This window comes from Temnothorax curvispinosus, unplaced genomic scaffold, assembly GCF_003070985.1.
Source record: "Temnothorax curvispinosus isolate PA1 unplaced genomic scaffold, ASM307098v1 QBEX01001498.1, whole genome shotgun sequence".
Taxonomy (NCBI): domain Eukaryota; kingdom Metazoa; phylum Arthropoda; class Insecta; order Hymenoptera; family Formicidae; genus Temnothorax; species Temnothorax curvispinosus.
In genome coordinates this window covers 144,665-165,847 of record NW_020211278.1, presented here as the reverse complement: position 1 = coordinate 165,847, position 21,183 = coordinate 144,665, and the positions used below count along the sequence as shown (strand labels likewise).

Here is a 21,183-nt window from a genome sequence, read left to right as displayed (position 1 = left end):
TAACGACCAGTATACTTTTTATAATTCGCTGAGAGGTCGAGATCATGTTAATGAAGAAAAAAAGAAAAAAATATATACAGAACGAGATGATTCTCTTTCGCACGCGTATTAGACTTTGCTGCATTGCGAAATTTAATCTAGTTTATCATCGTCTTTTTTTAAAGGTCAATTGTCGATTGAAATGTGGTGCGTTTATCTGTTACGGAAAATGTCACGCGTGTATATGTGTTGACCGTTCGGTACAGTAGGTCAGATTTCTCATTTAGGAATGTCGTGGGAGTTCGTATTATACATCTCGCGCAAGCTTCCGCGGATTCGCGTAATGCCGCTGAAATATTTGTGAAGTGCTTTGAATTTCTGGAATATATGTCGTTAAACCCATGATATTTCTCTATGAAACTATCGCCATTCGTTACACGAAACATAACGTACGAGATTTTACTGAACAAACAGTACTAGAATTTATAACGCTGGCCGATTTTCTACGGACCATTGGTTTATTATTTCCGCGGTAAGGAGAGCTGAGAAAAAAATCGGGCCAGTAGAATATTAAAGTCGTAAAAATCTAATGATCAAGCGATATATCGCGGATATGTTTTCTTCTCGGTATACATTAATAATTAAACTCTACTAAACTCTGAACATTTGTATAAGAACTATATCAAAGAATGATCGTTATTATTAATTTTAAGGCATCATTAGATGTCATAAATTATAACTGAAAAGCGTTTCTTCTTGAAAGAAACATGCTCTTTCTCTCCAGACCTTCGTCAAATTTTTTTGAGCGAACGCTCAAAGTAATCCGGATATCCGGATAGAGTAGAACTTCTCTCGAGTTCCCCTTCGTGTGCCTCGGTCATCGCCGGGCGTCGACTTTCGAGGCCAAGGAAGGTGGGTACGGGACAGACACACGTAAGATTCAGCAGCTGACGGAGGACGGAGGAGCGCACATTAGTCGCGTGGTGCGTGGATCGAGTGACTCAGAGATTCCTGGAGCCGGGGCTGACAAGCGAAATGGGTTAGACCGTGGTGCACTTAATAAAGGCGAGATAGCGCACCGGGGCCCGCGATTACCATATGAATTAGTGGGCACCGTCCGAAAAGAAACACTGTCGTACTATCGTTGCGTAGTTGCGAAGGCGCGCTCGCGCTCGCGCACGCCTATTGTGTGTGGTCTCGGACGTGTGCGTGTGCCTGTCATCAGCTGTCAGCGGCGGCTAGCTTGACGAGCCATCGCTCACCTCACTGTCAACGGGTTTCCACACACGCAGAGCACACACACGCCCGCGCGCGCGAGCGCACACGTACACACGTGTGCGCTGACACGACGACCGCGTACGCCAGCGCACGTTCACGCGCGTGCGTTGCGCACGTTCCACGTAACCGGTTTCACGGCCGCGCCGCCGCGACATCACCCTACAAAGGCTCCCCGTCTTGCCGCTTTATCGTTTTCCGCTAATTTGATTCCGGACTCGATCCTTCGGAGGATAGGCAAATTAGGCGGCTAGAAATTGAGAGATCCCACAGTCGGGTCGACATCTTAATCCTCCCGCAAGAAAGTGTCCGTCGCGAAAGCAACACGTTTTTTATTCCGTAATGTTTTGTTCAATTATTTTGTTCAATTATTTTGATATTTTTCTGTCTTCAGCCTAATAACAGAATTAATTTCTTCACTTTTATATAATATTTCTTTCGATAGAAAATTATTATTTTTCCAGTGTTTCTCTAGTGTTTTATATTAGGTTACGATGCAAGTAATGTCTATATAGCTTCCACATTTCAAACTTTTCGAAATTTCCCACAGTAAAGTACTGTCTATCGCGAGAGCAAATTAGACTCGAAATAATACATGCATCTTTGGAGCTGATCCAGGCGTGCGAGCTCATTTATCCGTAGTTACGATATCCATCCGTTTTAAGTAAAGCGACGGCTTCTTCTTGTGTGGCCAAGTTTAAGAGCGGAAAGTCGAAGCAAAAATAGCAAATTACCTTGGCATCAATTACGCGTCGCCAAAAAGAAAAGGACATTATCAAATCATGACGCGTTAATTTAATTACCCGCTTCGATAGCGATGCTAATTGTATCTGCCGGTACTCGCCGGTATTAATGTCCCTTTCGAGAATGGACCGCGTTGAATTGCGCACGCTTAACAATCCCAACGAGGCAAATAAAGAAATACCTACCAGCGGCGGGACTATAAATATTCGGCGGCGTATGCGCGGATCGTCGCGCGGCGAAAGGGTTAAAGTCATTGCAATCGAGGCGAGTGAGACCGTAATTTGACACGGACTTGCACGCAGCGGACGTTCGCCGATGATCGTTTAGCGAAACGGGCCATGCGGTAGTAAGACGTGGGTACCGATTTCCTGGAGGAGCTCGCTCTCGTCTCCTCAGTGCGCCGAACGTCCTCGAAACTCTTCGAACGAGACGGCGTAATAATGTCATTATTAACGTCAAAGGATTTTACGATGCGTTAATTTGCGCCATCCCGTCTTCGTTCCTCTTTCTCGTGCCGACATGCCGACATTTAATTGGAAAAGGAATCGCGCGAATACGCGATATCGAAGCGAATCATTGCGCCATAAACAAATAACGAAACTCGGTGCGCGCCTCAAAGAACGGAGAGAGAACCGGTCTTTTAGAGAATCGAAAATTCCACCTGTCGCCGTTCTAGACGCTCGCGCAAAATCTATACCTCCCTCATCTTTAACATGTTGCTTCGTTCCAAACTAAATGTATGTTTGCTTCTGGCGATTACGGTATTCGTAGACGCAAGAATTGCAAATAAATCGCCGGAGGATTCTATTTCGCGTCGAACGATGCAGATGGATAAGATGGTACACACCCTCTCATTTGTGTCGAGGGATGCAAGTCGGCTTGAATAGAAGTCGGCTTGGAACAATAGAGTTAACGTATGTACACTTGCGAAATGAAGATACGCCTCCACTTGTTAGCCGCGGCTTAGATCTTCGTGAAGATCTTTTCGTCTCGGATTGTGCGTCTCTCGGATGAAATTAAATAAGGATATCAAAATATAAAATTATTAAATGCATTAATTTTTTTATTAAAAAAAGTTATTGAATGTGAGAGATATCCATTGCTAAAGAAAAAATTTTTTATTTTCAGAAATTATTTATGGAAATTAGCATATGTATTTGTATTTTTTAGGTATACTTAATGAAATAATTATTTAAATTATTATAGAATTTCAAATAAAAATATCAAATTCTAATACATGCATTACATGCATATATAAATAATTCAAGCAGTAATCTCCAGGTATAAATTTTAATCATGTAATAAAAATAATAAATTGTGCTTACACCCTGGTTGCTATCGTCCGATGGCTCCCTAGTCTCCTTCTCTCTTTTTATTGCTTCTCCATGACAAATAGCACGCAAACACTCACTCGCGAAAACAGATTTAATTATGATTGTACCCGCACTAATAGAAATATGATTGTGCGACACTCTCGACTGTAATCGTATACGACATGCATTTTATTACATTTAAAGCTGATAATCTGTAATTGTTTGTAAAGAATAATCGCGATTGGAGTCTATTAATATTCATTGCGACTGCATTTCGAGAAATAATGCGACAACTCAGTACGGTTCGCTCCGCTACCTGACTGTTTGGCTCTCATCTTGAGAATGATAATAATTTACTTATATTGCGCACTATGTGCGACGCTTGTTTTGAATTTGTGGCGTATATCCGCTTCGCTGTTGCCGTATATTTGTTATCGTTTTCAAGGGGCAAATGTAACCGACAAACAGCGGGACTGGCCGCTTCACGCGTCATTACTTCTATCGAAACGCGGTTGCGACAGAATTCAAATGCAATCGGTCCTTACGGATAATTATAGATAATTATCAACTCGTGCGAGTAATTATCTTCTATAGTTAACGATTCGTAAACCTATCGAGATGATATTTACTGCAGCAGATATTTCGCGCGTGATTTATTTAAAATAAAAATCTTTTCTAAAGTAAAGATTAAAGATCAGCTTAAAAACTGAGAATTATATTTATATATTTTTATAATTTCTTTTGTTTTGTTACATATGCGGACAGCAATTACTTTCTTGTCGATGTTTATATTTAAAATATGTATAATATATTTATTACTTAATTGCAGTAGGGATGAATCTTATAACATATCTACCTGGAAGGGGAATAAAGGATCGAGCATGTGTGTCCAAGTTTGGTGCGAGGTGCGAGAGAGAATCATGTTTTATAAAGAAAGAAAAAGATAGATTAGTAATCTTCGTCCGCAATGCACAGACGCGAATCGCGTCAATCGCGTCGTAAACGGCACGGTCGGTACGGACGGCACGGTGAGCGTGACGTCATCTCTGCGCCTGCGCATTGCGAGCAAAGGTTTAAATTAATCTATCTTTCTCTCTCGCGCCCAACTTGGAGTACTTGATAACTTGACACGGATCTTTTTCACGGGAAGCATAGACAATTCTCTCTTCCAGATATGTATGTTCTGAGGTATGAATGCGCGCAGTACTTGATTTGATTTGCGGCGTATATCGCCGTTGTATTGTATACATGCGGTTTGTTATTATTCGCTTGGTGAGAGCCAAACGGACGGGTGACGGTGTGGGCCGCTCCGTACATCGTCGTGTTAGGTTAGATCGTGTTATTTCTCCGAGTATTTCTCGAAATGCGACCGCGATAAATACTAACAGATTCCAATCGCGATTATTTTTTATGAACAATTACGGACGATCAGCTCGTAATATAATGAAATGCGTATCATGTACGATTAAAGTCACGAATGCTATATGTATAAAATCCAATTATTAATACAGGTAAAGTCGTCATTTCGCGAGAGAGCGTTGTGTGAGTGCCATGAAGAATTCAAAGGAGGAGCAAGAGAAGACAGGAAAATCGAGAGAAATCAGGCGACAGCGGAGCAACCGTGAGGTAAGCATGTTACGCGACTTATTTTTATTATATATATTATTAAAATTAATATTTGGAGATACTACTTGAAATTAATTATATAAGCATTAAACTTGTATGTTTTTATGTGAAACTTTAAAATAGTTTATATAATTATTTCAATATATATTTATCTGTTAAAAGACAAATAAAAAGTTTGATATGCGCAATTATTAACTTTGTGATATTAATTATTTTGTGAACGCTGCTATAATCCGAATTTTCTACTTTACAGTTCAATAATTTCAACGTAGTCTACAAAGTCTACAACTCCGCTGTTGCGCATCGTATCGGTGAGTGATAAGTCAACTTTTATTTTAACTTGAAGTAATGGATCTGTGAAAATTGTGCCAGACATATGTATAAAATGTATATTTAAAAAAGATATGAGAAAAGAAGGATGAAAAATCTTTCTCTGAAATGAACATTTTATATAGATCCAATACTTTAAAATGGATAGGCTAGAACAGATCAGATATACTTAATTCTAGTATATATGTATACAGTAATGTTAAACTCTCATTATACGATAAAATACCAATACAAAAATTGTTTTAAATTCATTTCTTAATTTCCTAATGGACATAAATAAAAAATTAATAAGGCATATTAAAAAAATATTTAAAGTTTTTATCTAAAGTTATTTTTTCATGGTATTTATTTCTTGTAGACAATGAATATCGGAACACAAGATATTTATAAATTAATATTTATAGAACAAAGTAGAAAAGAATTATTAGGTGTGTTGTTTTATTTTCTTTTCTTTTCGCTTCTTGTACAACTTTTTTAAATAGAATTTGAGAACCGTATCTAGCCTTTCTGCATAAATATATTTCCAGAATGAAATATGAATTTCCAGTATTAGATATTGTATAAATCAGTACACGGAAGTTATTAAAAAAAATTTTTTTTTCAATAAGCATGTTACGAATAGAAATAAAAAGACAGGAAATATTTCATAGTTACATAGAATATTCTTATAATATACAAATTTTTGTATCTCTTATCTGATATAGCCTATTCATACATATTTATGGACATACAAATTTATTATCCGCCTTTATATCATTTTGAAAACAAAGTGATTTATTTACGGGGCGATTTACGTTAAATCGCCATGAATTCATTAGCGCGCATCACAGAGGAAAAACGTTAAGGAATACTATTTATACCGCTGACTTCGATTTTTTCCGTCGTATGCGTCAAAGATACGTCTAACAATAAGTCGAAACAACCGCTGACGTATTCGATACGTCACCCAGCATCGACGTGAGTTCGAATACGTGAAATCTTTGCGTAAGAGCCGTTACACGTGCGTACGGCCGCAGGCAGACGCCGCCCGGTCTGCGCCAAAAATAACGCTCATTGATTTAGCGTTCTGAATGAACGAGCTTGCGACATAGAACGAGACAGCGAGTTCGTTGAGAAAGGGGTGCCGTTATGTATGGTTATCGAAGAGAATGGCACAATATCTCCAGGAACGTGGAAGAGAGCTCTTCTTTCTTCGGATACATTCTAACGATATATACGTATACACGTCGTGGAATGGACGTAGGACCGTGCGTCGCGCTATACCGCCTACGTACCGCGGTAATATCCCCCTCGACTTTCCGATGTGTGTTCGATTTTGACCGATAAATAATCTGAATATTCCGCCAAGCCGCAACGACCGATCGAGCCAGCTTTTGCTTTATTATCCGTTCGCTTATACGCGAGATATAGCCCCCTTATAGCTTTAATCGACAATAGATGCTGCGCTCGGCTAGACTTCTTAAATTCCGTGCCGTCGTTTGCCGAAATAAAGATTTTCGTGCAATGTTCTACGATTATAGACAAGTTTGCGAATTGGAGTTGCGAGGCAATCGACATTTATTTTCTCGCGGTTTTTTGTTTGCGTTGCGTTGAGACGCCGCGCCGCCGTCTCGAGATTTGACGATCGTTGCACATCGCGATGACAGATGATTGCATTCTCCTTTTATTGCTCATTTGCACATAAAGGGAGTCTTTCATCTCTATAATTCGCGATGAATGGCTTCGACATTGACGTTCGTTTCGACCAGATAGCGAGTTTGCGGCGTTTAGAGTCGAGTGCAAAGTTGAAGCATTTTCCGGCTATTGTTTGCTTTTCTACCTCAATCGTTCATTTGTAAAGTTCGCACTTGACATTCCATCTGGAATACAAGGGTTAGAAACGCCGTGGCGTAATCGCCTTGAAAATGACGCCGTTGCATTGCCGTCGCGCCACGACGTCATACAGGATTTTTCAAATACAATGGTATAAAACTTTGCATATCGCATTTTATTATTAAAAAATTGCTATCACCTATCTATCGCATTTGACAAAAAGTTACAAAATAAAGAAGTATAATTTAATATCGATTTTAATCATTTTCCGCAAGAAAGTGCAATTAATTCATGCAAAACGTCTTACGCAGGAAATAAAAATTAGGTGAATTTTTCATATTTTTAATTACTGTGAATTTATATTAGACAATTATATATTAGACAAACGAATAAAGGATGTATGTCGCATTATTACGTTATTAAAAAAGTATTCGAAATATTCTGAGTACACAGTTCTGTTCTGTCGCAATTAACTTTCTCACGTAATATGCGTTTCATTGAAATATTTTAGGCAAGAATGCATGTAAGATCTTATATTAGCTTAGCAATCCGAAAATCGTACGTTCTTAAATACCAAAATGGCATTTGAAACGAGCTGTACAATCACTGTTATTATTTGCAGCTACATGCCTCTCGCGCTGTACGTGCGTGAGGCAAACGTAGAACCCCATGCGTCTCCAAGTTTATTTTATGCTTACTACGCTTGAGCCTGCCTCAACACTACCTTCTCTCGTTGCTCCTATACCTCTCTTTGCCGTCCGTATAATGAAACGGTAATTCCTCGTCGCACGTGGCTGATTCCTTTACGAAGACGACGTTAGTAGTGCCTCGAGAGTGTCGTTTAAACCGCCGAAGAACATGCCCGCGACATGTTCAGTGCTTGGGTGCAACATTACATTTTATTTACTACTCATTAATATAATTCCATGTCGTTGATGTAATAATTACGTAATCAATTTGCGGAACGCGAATACACAACAAAATAAGTACTAGGCAATTTTATTCTAACGTCGAGCAACTTTTAAGATCACTTTTGCATCATATTGATCGTTGCGTCGTAATGACGTTGTCAAAATTGTCCCACGTTTTCAGTTTGTCATTTTGTGTCTCGCGCGCGGGACGTATGACGATAAAAATGCGTCGGCAAAAATGATATTGATCAGTGACATTTGCCGCGGTCCAAGGTTAAAAGGCCATCGTGAAAATGCCAGTATCGGTGAAGGAAGCATTAACGAGAAGCGGCGGATTAATTGGGGACGAGGGAGAGCGAGAGAAGCGCGGTATCTTGCTCGTGAAATTTCCTTTTATATTTTTCGGCGCTCGGTCGAAGTTAATGGGAGCTTGGGGGATACAGGGACACCGTTGACGTCATTCAGTGCCACGCTCACCACTACAACGCTAATCGGACCGCATCTCGCGATGCACTACGCGGCGACTTTTCTCGAGTTTAGTCGATAGCTTCCCCGGCGGTATGAAAACAGGACGGGAAATTAGCTGCGGTTTCTAAATTCTACTCGACACACACAGACACACGTCACGGATCATCGAGGATGTCGATAGCGCGCGTAGGTCGAGACACTGACGGATTCGTGGTACATCCGCAACGAGGATGCGCAAGAAAGCTTCTCGCGCAAGAAAAATCGCGATCGCGATCGGGTCCTTCGCGCGAGACCAGCATTAAAAAGAACATAAACTCCACGCGCGTCAGCTACATAAATTAAAAATTTCTCGTGACCAAATATTTTGTCGTAACGCGAAAACGGATCTACTTCTGCGACTCGAACGACGCTATTTGTTTCGCTGCTTCGTCGAGTTCATCGCAATTTCACCCGACGCGACGTACATATCGAATCGAATGCAAATATTACATGTACAACATAACTCACGATATAGTGACTATCGTTTACGACCGACGGGAATACCGAAGAGTTGCGTGTTGTATAATGCTCGATATAATGAATGTAATGAGTGTACATATAAGGCGCAATACGGTGGGTTAAGCGGCGCGGTCCGGTTATAGCGCGGCGATACGACGATTTTGTTTTTCCGCCGAAACGGGACGAAAACGTAGAAATGGATTTTTGCGTGGTCGCATCCCAGACTACTGTCTACTTACGTGGGTAGATATAGAGTCAGCAACGCCCACGTCGTCGCCGGGCTGCTGCTGGTGCTGCTGCCGTCGCCGCTGCTGCTGCTGTTGCCGGCGAGGGTGGCCGCCGCCACCGCGCGAAAATGTCAGACTAGCCGGCTGATACGTTACACCCACGCGCTGGAAAGTGGGGCAAAGTCGATTCATTCATCCACTGATTCATAAGTGTGGGCGTAAGAGCGTAAGGGTTGCGCGGGGCCGCTGGCGCACCCCCATCCTCCCTCGTTTTGTGTACAACGGAGATCCTTCCCCCTATATCCACGGAGGAGATAAAACGTTAAGATCCCTTCGAGATGTCCCCTTACCCGCATCTACTACCGTCACCGACTACGTCTTCCGCGACTTTCTTAGCGAGAGCTTTCAAGCTCTTTTCCCGACGTATGTTTCCCGGGAGTGAAAACGCGTCGTGTATCGCAACGAGTTTATCCCCGCGAGAGTACCCATCGTGTGTTCAAAGAGTTATACAAATTGCTGTGAGAGTATGCTTAACTGCGCGATAAACCGATACAGGATGTCAGCTTTTCTGTACGTGTTACTGCTTAGGTAAGTTTTTCTCCCACGCGAAAGATTTTTGCTTTTAAGAAAACGTTCTATGCTTTACTGATGCGACTTGGTGCAAAGCGGAGTGCGATTGCACCAGCATACGCAAGTTTGAAACAGCGTAAACACGTATTTTAGAATCACGATATAATAGGTATAAAAGTACGATCTCACGACAACGGAGATTTCGCGAATGTTAACACTTCTGGATCGCGCATTAGATATTGTCCAAAAAATACTTTCTTACAAATTTTTTTACAAAATATTAATTTTAAAAAATTCTCACATAATTGTACTTTGATTCAATTTACAACATGTAAAATTTTACGTTAATATGGCACTTATATAAGATAAACATTGGCTCGCAGCGTTATATTATATTAACGTTAGAAATGAAACCGCGTCGATTTATCTGGGGAGAATTTCTCGTCTGACGTAAATCCTCTGCGCGTAGCGATGCATATATGTATGTGTTTCCTTCTCTATTCTCTAACATCTCTGATATTTTTATTAAAGTAGATCTACACGATTTCTTCGAGTGTAATATTATCAAAATTGGTTATAATTACGTATTTCGCAAAATATCGATCGCAATCATATTAATTTCCGCAATTATGGTTCTTTGAAAAATAATGGCGCAAAAAAGGTCACGATAAGAAAAGAAAACTGCTGAGGGGGCTTGATTTTATTTAATTATCGCGAACAACAATTAATCAGATTGCTTAAACCAAAATATATATATATTTTTTAATAGAAATCACGATACGATGCAAGTGAAGACCTTTATGTATCTGGGAAATTACGAATATTTACTCCTCCATCACCCCCAAAGCTTTCCACCCGCTGACCTCCCAGCTTCTAAAACCGCCATCCACCATCCGTATATATTCTATACGCTGCTAAACACAATGCACCGTCTGCTATTTCTGGCTGTGCGCCATTGTCGATAACCTTTGCATTGTCGAGCCGATGATGGGAGTATCGCGATAGGAATACCGTCTGCGGGATAGCACCCAGTGTCCGCCGTCTGTCGTTGGCGATTCGTGAAATTGGTCGAATCTCGCTGGTCTTTCGGCAATGCTGAAGGTCAGAGGTCACTTGAGAAAGGTCACAGCAGCTGGACATTGGGCGGTACAAATAAGATTGAAACGTATATCGAGAAATAATTTATCTATAACAGTCACGTCTGATTTTATGTATCGCTACTGTTCTAATATCCTGTTGTAATATCCATTGTGACAAGCGTTACGTTAGTAAAGAGGGCAGGTTAGAAGTTTTATAGAAGACGATATTTCACGCTTTTTTTAATGCAATTTTGTCACATATAGATATCTGTGTAAAAGGTATCGACGTGATTATTTATAATTACAAAAAAGTTATAATTAATTCCAAAAATATAAGAATATGACGTCCATCTTCTATTCTCTATTTTTAAAAATTAAAACTCGGTAGATATTCAAATGTCAAAGGCAAATAATGCGAGTGTTGAAACGGACATGTGGTCCAGAAAAATAGTAGCACGGTGACCGTAAGAATTTCGCTGAACAAGCCACGCGAAGGCGCCATATGAATTTCGGGACTCTTAAAAGCACCGTGTGTATCAACAAATCGATAACCCACGTAAAATTCAAAGAACGATGGCTGCCAGGCTTCATTTCTTTCCCGTCGTTATTCATACGCATAGCCTAAATCTTCAAGGAAAAGCAGGAGGAGACAAGACGCGATGAGGGAAACGAATGAGCCGCCCGCCTACGCTTTCCTTCGTAGTTTTTTGTTCCCAGCTGGCGCCCTCGCAGAATTAGAATTCGGCGGCTAAAAATAGAATACTGATCACAATAGAGCGAAAAATAAAAAAAAAAATAATAGACGGAGAGGTTTTCGAGTTCTTGGATACATCGTGCGATATTCCTCACGCAAAACTAATCGGGTTTAATAAAGAGGAAAGGCGATTGAGAAAAATATAAGTTATAACGAATTCTATTGATTTTCAAAACGTATCTAGACATATAAATTTACATACATAAATATGTTATAGTTTTACTGCTTCTACCAAACTTCTATATCTGACTTTTTTCTGTATAAATTGAGATAAATAATTCATGGATTTTATTAATATTTTTTTTTATTAAGTATCTCTTCTTCTTTGCCACTGAATATCATTGGCTTATTCTTTACACAGCGAAGTGTGTGAATAATTCTGAACAACTCGTACTCGGAAAACAGACGAGACTTCTAAAGGAAAAACTTGTAGAAACTTGTAGCTGATGTTTCGGTGTCACGGGCTTTACCTGAAAATCTTTTAAACCTATCTTCGCCCTGGCTTTATAAAGCGGCACTAAAGAAAACCTATAACTGACGTCCATGTAATTTTAACGAGATGAAGATACTTCGTCGGTAGAAGGTTTTATTTGAGGAACTGTGCACCGGCTAGGTTTGTTACAAAGTCGTTTATTCGTTTATGACATACGCCTCTATCTTTTGTATGGCGTCTTGTTATAAGTTTTTCCGTTCTTAGTCGTGTTAGGAACGTAGACGAACATGAAGCAGTTTAGGTCGATGTTGGGCCGCTGTAGACGGTGTATCCGGGACTTTGAGATTCGTCGGAGTTTAATCAATGTTCGAACGCATCGATCAACTCGTAAATCATTCACGGCGATTATATGCATTCCCTACAAAGAATGACTCTGCGACGTAACGTACAATTTCGATCAAAGGTGCGAGCGTGCATCATGTGTGGTCCTCGGCGATCGATTCAGTTTATCGATTAAATCATCCGCTGTCATCGATTTGCATAATGTTTACGGTGGCCGTTTATTACGCAATCGATGTTTATACGTTGCAATCCGTGATAACAAAGTAAGGATAAAAATGTCAGTTTTCTATATATATATATTTAATTATTATTCATATATCATTTACTAATGTATGATAGTTAAATCTGCATATTCTCTTCTTTTACACATGCATATGCATACTTAGTCCACTCTTTATTCCACAAATGTGTAAAGGTATAAAATAATTTAAAAATATTATAAACCTGCACGTTTGCGACATAGTTAGTAATTTAAAAGCCGTAGTCAAACGTAGTAACAAGACGATGAATAAACAAATTATGTCGCTGGCGTTACGTGTTGTTTCTACTAATACTACTATTGAATTAAGGACGTCAATCAAAAGCGATATTCGCGTGCAGGTATTATCATAAATAACTTTCTTCTGATGCGCGCATGTATGAATGTAGGACACGTGCGGTCTGTATTCTTTCGACTAACTTCTGTGAACTTTGTGGCAGAGTGGTCTGTACGTATTTGCAGATAAGTACGTACGTTATTACGGATAGAATGCTCCGGGAATATTTTTGTACACTGAGATCGGTTTAAACAAATCCTTGTGTTAAACTTAATGAGTGTACTTTAAACGTTCATTGCGCCTGTCTTGCGATCGCGGGTCTTGACCCTCGATATCGGCAATCGAGTTTGGCGATTGCCCAAATCGATTTGTGGATGTAGAGCACCCGCCAGTGAGCCCGCAGGCATAGAAAGGATGTTAACCGAGAAGAATGAACGATTACATAATAGCAAGTTTCAAAATGATTTAATCTGTAGCTTTGTATAATTTAATGAATATTATTTTCAATGACAAATTATGTTATTAATCCATAACGAATTACTGTTATGTATGCAACTGTTGGAAATGATGTAATTTAATTGTATCGTTAAAAATATTAGAATGTCACATTGTCACAATTGTCCATTCTATGCCTGCTTCTTTTATTCCTCGAAATTAGTCTTGTCGTGCGCAGCGATGGTTCTATTTCTTCAGCTTCGGGTTCCAGCTAAAGTTTTCCGCTGCGGGACGCGAGAGAGACGCCGAGGTGTTGGACGATCGCGAGTTGTAAAGCCACAAGACAACGCTTAAACGTATGCCCCGCGGAGATGCACGCGTGAAATATGTACGCGTAATGTAACACGATAATATGAGTTTCGGAGTAATTGTTTACGCGTGCCAAGTGAGTTATTTGGCGCGTGGCCACGCGGGGGCTACACAGGGACGGCACCCACGTGGTCGGCCAACTGCCCGCGGGATTTTCCCCTCTCTTTCACGTCTCCGTACCTCCTCGATGGGCTTTTTCTTCTTCGTTCCGCACTCTCCGTACGGTTTTACACGCACGCAACAAAGAAACGTCTCCGAAATAATGCAGCCACGAAGGGCAACAAAGCGTTTTCTGCTACGTCCCTTTGACTTTATGGCTTTATTCCGCGAAACTATTATTATTCCTACAAAGTTAAGGGAAACAATAAAGCAATCTTATGACAATGTTATGACATTTTTGTACGGAACATGTAACTTGAAATCTTGCCTCTCACTTACGTAATATCGAATAATAGGATCTATTAATATTTTTCATAATTCAATAACGATATCGCTGATATTTTTAATTCAATAAAACGTATTTAGAAAACTATGTCCAATATCGCATGGTCGTAAATCTGGCTAAATTTAACTCTTCTCAATGGACATTTATCGGATATCCATTGGATAACAATGAAACTGACAATAGCAGTCATTCGTACATAGAACTGAATTTCCACTACATTTTTACGAGTCAAATGATGCAACAATCGATTGCATTAGCAACAGGACAAGGCAACCGGTCTTCTCGCTCAAAATCGTTATCGCGCATGATGCATGAAGACGTTTATAGCGTAACGAAGTCGCGACTGTGGAATGCCGTTGCCGGAAGTCCGTCTCACCCTTCAGCGTCAGGCGCGATCGAATCGAAGTCATTCCAAAATATCGAGGAGAGGAAGAAGCAGACAAGAGGAAGGAGAAAGAGACATCGTGGGTGGATGCCTCCTTTGCGTGCAGGAGTCGAAATCGTCCTTCGGGTGGCGGTGGCGGTGGCGGCGGTGGCGGCGACGTCGACGTCGACGACGACGACGACGACGACGACGACGGCGGCGGCGGCAGCGGCGGCGGCGATGGTGGTGGCAACGTTGCAAGTGGGGGCACGAAATAAGGGTAGTTTGCGGGGGCGGGGGCGGGGTGGTTCGTCAGTTTCCGGGTTGTTCCGGAGTGAGTGAGGGCGTCGTGGGGCGCCACGGGGGGTGGGCGGGCAGGAGCCGCGGGCCACGACACGACGAGGCGTCGCGACGTCAGTAGAGCGCCGCGCTATCGACCACCGCCACGAGACACCGTCGTCGTCGTCGTCGTCGTCGTTGTCGTTGTCGTCATTCACGGTCTCGTCATCATTGTCGTCATTGTCATTATTGTCTTCCACCCGTTGACTTCCCCCGTTACTTCCGGTAGTTTCTCCACGAGACGCGGCGGTTTATTTTATCGGCAATTCGCGGCGCGAAAAGAGCGATCGCGCGTAAACGGTGTCCCAAACGAAGAAGAAGAAGAAGAAGGAAAAGAAGAAAAGGAAGAAGAAGACAAGGAGAAAGTTACGCTGGCGTGAATTCTCGAGGAAACCGCGAAATTGTGCGGTACCGCGAGATCGTGAGGTCGGTTCAGTTCTTATTGGTGACGATCGCGACACCGGACACCACGAGGATCGTACGACGGCGCGGCGCACGCACGCGTGACCGCGAGGTAGCCGCGTCAAGATCGTGCGAGGACATCGCGTGCGTGCGTGGATACGTGCCCGAAGCTTCGTCGTCTGAGTACTACGAGCCACCCCGTGTGAGACCCAATGACTGTCCATCCAGGGACCACGGGACACACATGTTCGTTATAAGGTCAGTGTACGAAGTCGCCGCTGCCTGTCTCGCTGTTTCCGTAACGCGCTTTTTTCCTTTTTTTTTCTCCTGCAAAGAAGTCTCGCGTGAGACTCGTTCCCGAGACGAAGTTCTTCGAGTTCCGCGCGAAGTATCTACGTGTCGTTTGCACTTCGGAACTCCAGCGGTCAAGACGGAGAGGATTTACGTAAATGGGAACGTGCGAGATTTCATCCTCGCGCGACGAAGTACCGACTTGGTAACTTCCGAGAAAAAGTACAGAACACGATATTTGCAGAGAATTCTTTCACGGCCAGAGGAGGGGAAATAACGCGGAAATTCACCGGTTCTCCTCGTGCGTAGCGATGTTCTTGGCGAATTTTTCGTAGCTCTCGCGAAAGCGGATTTATTTTAGCTGACCTTTAGAATTTCCGAATAAGTGCGTTAAGGCGAACGGATATGTCGATAATCAGACGCGTCTTTCGACCGCCCCCGCGAATGCTTTCGCATTCTCTCGCATTTGCGAGGAGGAAGCCGCGGAACCAATGTCGCGCGCGCAGATTTATCGTCTCCGGTTTCGTTCCGCTACATTCTCGCGGTGGAGCGTTCTTGAAATCGCGACGATGAAATCCATTCTAATCGGGACGCAAACGCGACCGTCTCCCCTCGCTCCATTTCGAGCCGGCGACTGCCGAGGGGATGGGAAGTGAGCGAGAATTTGCTCATGGCTAGACGACACGACCACTTTTGCCCAAGGCTAGATTAAAGGGATAGATCCGTTTCTTTCTTTTTTGAGCTGTTCTATTCTCGCGCGCGTCGCGCGTCTTCCTTCCGAATTTTGGCAATCTCTTTCCGCGCAATCAGTTGTTAATGGTTCGCTTGAAATGCACGACATTTACGACGCGGAAATATCGCCTGACTTTCTATTTAACTCAAGTTGCATAAGAAAATGGTATGAATGCATTAACGCAATTGACCATATTGTTCAAGCGCCAAAAATGCGAGAAATAAGGTTGGAGCAAGTCGTACAGGGGCATCGATTGAAAAATGAAAGTATTAAAGGGATTAAATAACAAATATATCTTACAAGAAAAAACAATTTATTTCGACCAAACTGGCAATTTATTGTAACGTTTATATATACGACGTTTTGAACATTGTTTTTGGTTCTTATTAAGTATACTCTGTGTCATAAAATAAATAGCCCCTCGAAGTTTGTTACGAGTTTTTTTCTCCAAAAATTCATATCTAACAGATGTAATCGAGTGTCCATATGTTCGTAATGGACATCCGTTTATATATCTTTTAGATATGAATTTCCGGGGTAAGAACTCGTATCTCACAAGGATGCTTCGAGTGGCTATTTAATTTTATGACACAGAGTGTACTTGATAAGGACCAAAAACAATGGCCGAAACGTTGTACATATAAACGTTACAATAAATTGCCAGTTTGATCGAAATAAATTGTTTTTTCTTGTGAATTATTATTGGCGAAGAAAAGAATTATTTCAAATATATCTTATACATATGAAATTATTTATTTACTTTGTTTAATATTATCACTTTGCAATTGCTACTTGTTTGATATAATGTGGTTCAGAAAAGTTCTGAATTTTTTAAATCTTGTAATGTTCCATTTTATAAAAGTGATTACAATGTATGTCTTCCAAGTGCACTACGAAATATCTTCATATCTGCATTGTTGCTTCTATGTAGCTTGAATTGCTTGAGCTTACATGCATTTGTTGCAACTCCTAAGACTACTCATTATTATTTTGCGGTCTGTTCTCACATACAATTACCATATATTATACTGATATATTTCATATTCATATAACATATATTACTCATTCATCTAGATTATATGCATATGTATAAACACTATAAACTATCAAATTTATTACGAAGTACATTCGTACCAATTAAGTTACTTGTTCCACTTGATCCAAATGGATCATGTATGACTTTTAAAGCGTGTACCAAACTCTAGTAAGCGATATATGGCATATTTGCGTGTATTATTCGGTGTATTGTGCCGTCGATGAGTTTTGTCCAGGACTCTGCCGGAAGAAGCAGCGAACCCTCGCGATTCACGTTCGTACGCGCGCAGTGATGGCCCTTACGCCTCGCGAAGTCTCGTCAAAAGCGAAACCCTCCGCGATATTTCCGAGTCAACGGCGTTCTCTCGCTTGCCCCTTCATCTGGCTGTGCCCCCCGGCTGTACAAAAGCCGACGATAGACTCGACATTCGAGGGGACGATTTCCAAAGGAATTCGCGATTAACGCGTCATCGCCCCATTGCGCATCAATCTGCTTCCGTTTGTCGACCCGCGGACGACGCTCGTCATTCAGTGGTAGTGGAAACAAACATCCGTGCCCCGCGGGTTGTCTGCGATTTTCTCCGGTCGTGCGCCTTCCCGAGAAAATGGCGCCGGATCGATCGGGCTTATCGCGATCCCTCCAGGAACTGAGTATGATGCAACGTTTCGCTTTTTTGAAGACTTTTCTTAATGCTGACTCACTTGCATCGTAAGATATAAGGAATCCCGTGGTATTGCAATAGTTTCAACAAGATTACGAACTAGGATATTATGAAACTAATTTAGGACCTTAATATTTGTAGCAGGAATTTAATTTTGTTTCCTCTGCACGGAGAAAATTAACACAAATTAAGATTACTTCTATCTCGATATCGATTCTATAGTATTACAAATTTTTTAAATGCTTGTACAAGCTAATCAAAGTGACATTTTCGAAGTTGAAAGTTGAAAACTAAAGTGGCATAATGAATAACGTAGTTTTTACGAGAAATAATTTCTAAGGGTTTTTAATACAATGGAAAGATGAAGATACGAACACAAACCGAAGTAAGAAACGACTTTCTATTTCTCTCTCGCAAATTATGAGTTCGTAGGTTCGTTGTCCACTGTCTTATTCTGGTGTTAATGATATTAGAAACAGATATCCCGATTGGCGTAATTTAAATTAAAAGGATACCGAACCTGCCAAACTTGAAAGGGTGCCAGTGCTTACGGTCTCTGGGTTAGCGAACTGGGATATATACCTTGGCCCTCGCGTATAGGGTCGAACTAGTTTAGCGGGTTGGACGCGGCCGAAAATGTGCGAGGGGGTGAACTCTTCATCGCGTTGAATTTCAAATCCACGTATCCCACGGGAGGAATTGGCGCCGCTCCAATCGCGATTCGATGCTTACCTGCTCGTATTCCTTCTGTTTCCTTCGTCCAATTCTTCTTTCTCGCGTTGCCGTTTTATCGTGACTAAGCGATGCACAAAAGCGGGTCACGAAACTCTCCCGATTGTACCAAGAAAGTTATACGAGCTTGTTGGGAATTTTTGAATATTATTATCTGATTAGGAACATTACTAGATTTCTGTTAAAGTTGTGAGACAGGAAGTGATATTGAAAATTGGAAAACCATTAAAAGATAGAACATCAGAAGTCGGAGATGATCTCGTAATCAATTTATTAAAAAAAAAAGTATTTCTCAGTCGCCGTTTTCAATTTCAATACATTGCGAATTACGAGGCGTCTTTCTTCCGTTTTTGGGCAAGTCTCAGCAGCGGTGGGATTTCGAAAGTGTCGGGAGCCTTGACTCAGTCACCCTGAAGTCTCAAGTGTCACCGAGTCCGTGCCTCCGCATACGACGGACCGCTTATCACGGCGCGCTGCAGAACGTCACGCGCGGCTCTCGAACGTGTCACATCCTCGCGAGTACCGGAAGACAGGTTGCATTGTCGCGGCTATTGTCGTCACACGGTACGGGCCTTACTCCATCTACCGCTGTAAATACTCGGTGATCGCCGCGCGTGAGGCCGCTTGCCGAAATGTTGCGCCGTCTGTTGCGGCATCCTGGTCGACCAAGCTGCATTTTTTTACGGAGATTGACGTTTACGGGACGTGGCCGTTCGTTATTTATTTCTCGCAAGCGCGAGCGGCGAGAGTGTGATACGCGTGTGTGCGTGGCTCCTCTCAAGGCGGCGAATTTGACCCTAGTTTAGCGAGGTTTTATGCTCGGGCTGAGAATAATTTGCATAACGGCCGATGCGCGCGGCTCGCGGCAACGATCGCGGGATGAATTTACGCATTTCCTTACGATCCGCGTGTCCGCGGGTATTAATGGCGCGAAATACTTTCGTACTGGCTCGCGCGTTTGGGCCTCAATTAAAGATCTCGAACGAACGGCAGCGCGCGGAATTTACTTCGGCGTAAATAAGCGCGCGCAGTTCCGGACCGTAAAAACTTGGTGCGTGCCTTGTTTTCCGCAGATATTTTATTGGCAATAATATAACAAAATAGTAATAGAGAGAACGACGCTATACGGCTCTCGCTCCCCGTTACGGACTGCCGTCACCGAGGAATCTATTGCTCCTACGCTTCTCCTGTCGCATGCGAATCTCCCTTATTGATTTTTACAACGTGTGGCCACGTCATAAAAATCGACAAGGAATGTAAAGTAACGACGTGACGCTCGCGCCGTGCGTGCGAGTGCTGTGCAGTGACGACGCAGTCCGCGTCACTGACGATAGTAAATTCGCCGAATTTAAAACTCGTCAGAGAATTGCGATCCACGAGGTAAATACAAAAGTATTTCATTCTGCGAATCTCTAAATTACCTGCAATTCTTATAGGTGGAAGATTCTTTCGAGAAAAAGAGAAAATTCGTGTAGGATTTATATGCGCCACACCGGTACAGAAATAAACTATAGAAATGAATAATTGATATGATATACCTTAATTAACTTGATTGTGTCAGAAGCCGATGTGTTTCATCTTTTTCATCGCGAAATTAAAAAATTGTATAGGACTCGACAACTTTTCATCTCTTGACTTTCAATTTGTGATTATAGTAATTAATAATTCAACGATCATTAAACAGTGAACAGTAACGGTTTAATATTTACATAAATAACAAACGATTAATAAGGTTCGATGTATCGGCCACCAGTACGATTCGGTATCCCAGATATTTGTAGCTTATTGATCGTGGCAATCGATGAATACTGTATCGCGCGAGTTTACTCCAGTTAGAAAATTCCCCTGTATATCATTGCCATCGCGGTGAATGGTGCTCCGCTGCTGTTATGCCGCGCGCAAAACTTTTGCGAAAAATTCGCACCGAAATTGACAAACGTTATCGTACCCGCGCACGTAATTCGTAGCGCGCGGACCGTCGCGCGTCGCGTCGCCGAATTGCGCAACTGCCATTACCATTTTGGTTTCGAAAACTTACGACATTTCACGATTTATATATCGTCGGCCCTCGCGCCGCCGGTATCTGTTTACATTGGCGTTGTGGCAGCGCGCTGTAAATCAGACTCCGACGATTCGTGGTCCGGCATTGTTCGGCCGCGTCGTTCCGAGATACACCCGGTAGAAGAGTGTCGCAGGTGCCGTTATACGAGAGACGCATTCGCATTTTCTTGGGTGGATATTCTTCTTTGCACTCTCTTCTCCTCTCCTTCCCTTCTCCCCCTCCAATGAAGTCGGTTTATTGCTGCTCATTGAGACGGCCATCGTCTTCCGATTGTTGATCCGTGTTCGGAGCTCGTAAAACGATCGTCGTCGCGATCTTCGTCCTCTTTTCTTGCTTGAACGCTGCTCGCGAAGCTGTGCTTCGATATAGTGGTCACTTTTTTTCTAAATATAGTATTATGTATGACGTTGGTTTGTG

At 42.0% G+C, this 21,183-nt stretch overlaps 1 protein-coding gene across 4 annotated transcripts in view; it reads left to right on the top strand.

Moving 5' to 3' along the window:
* LOC112464506 (fibroblast growth factor 18-like) overlaps positions 1-21,183 on the top strand; it is a 131,129-nt gene that overhangs the window by 3,441 nt on the left and 106,505 nt on the right. Inside the window, exons 2-3 of one of the 4 annotated variants that reach the window (XM_025031565.1) lie at positions 4,823-4,937; positions 5,191-5,248. Coding sequence is in view for 2 of the 4 variants with exons in the window: in XM_025031521.1 (XP_024887289.1) it covers positions 9,710-9,771 (62 nt within the window). In the remaining 2 variants the exon portion in view is untranslated. Of the gene's footprint in view, positions 1-4,822; positions 4,938-5,190; positions 5,249-9,593; positions 9,772-14,939; positions 15,510-21,183 lie in introns of those variants that run through there. The other 3 variants (XM_025031574.1, XM_025031521.1, XM_025031548.1) reach the window with 3 other exon arrangements.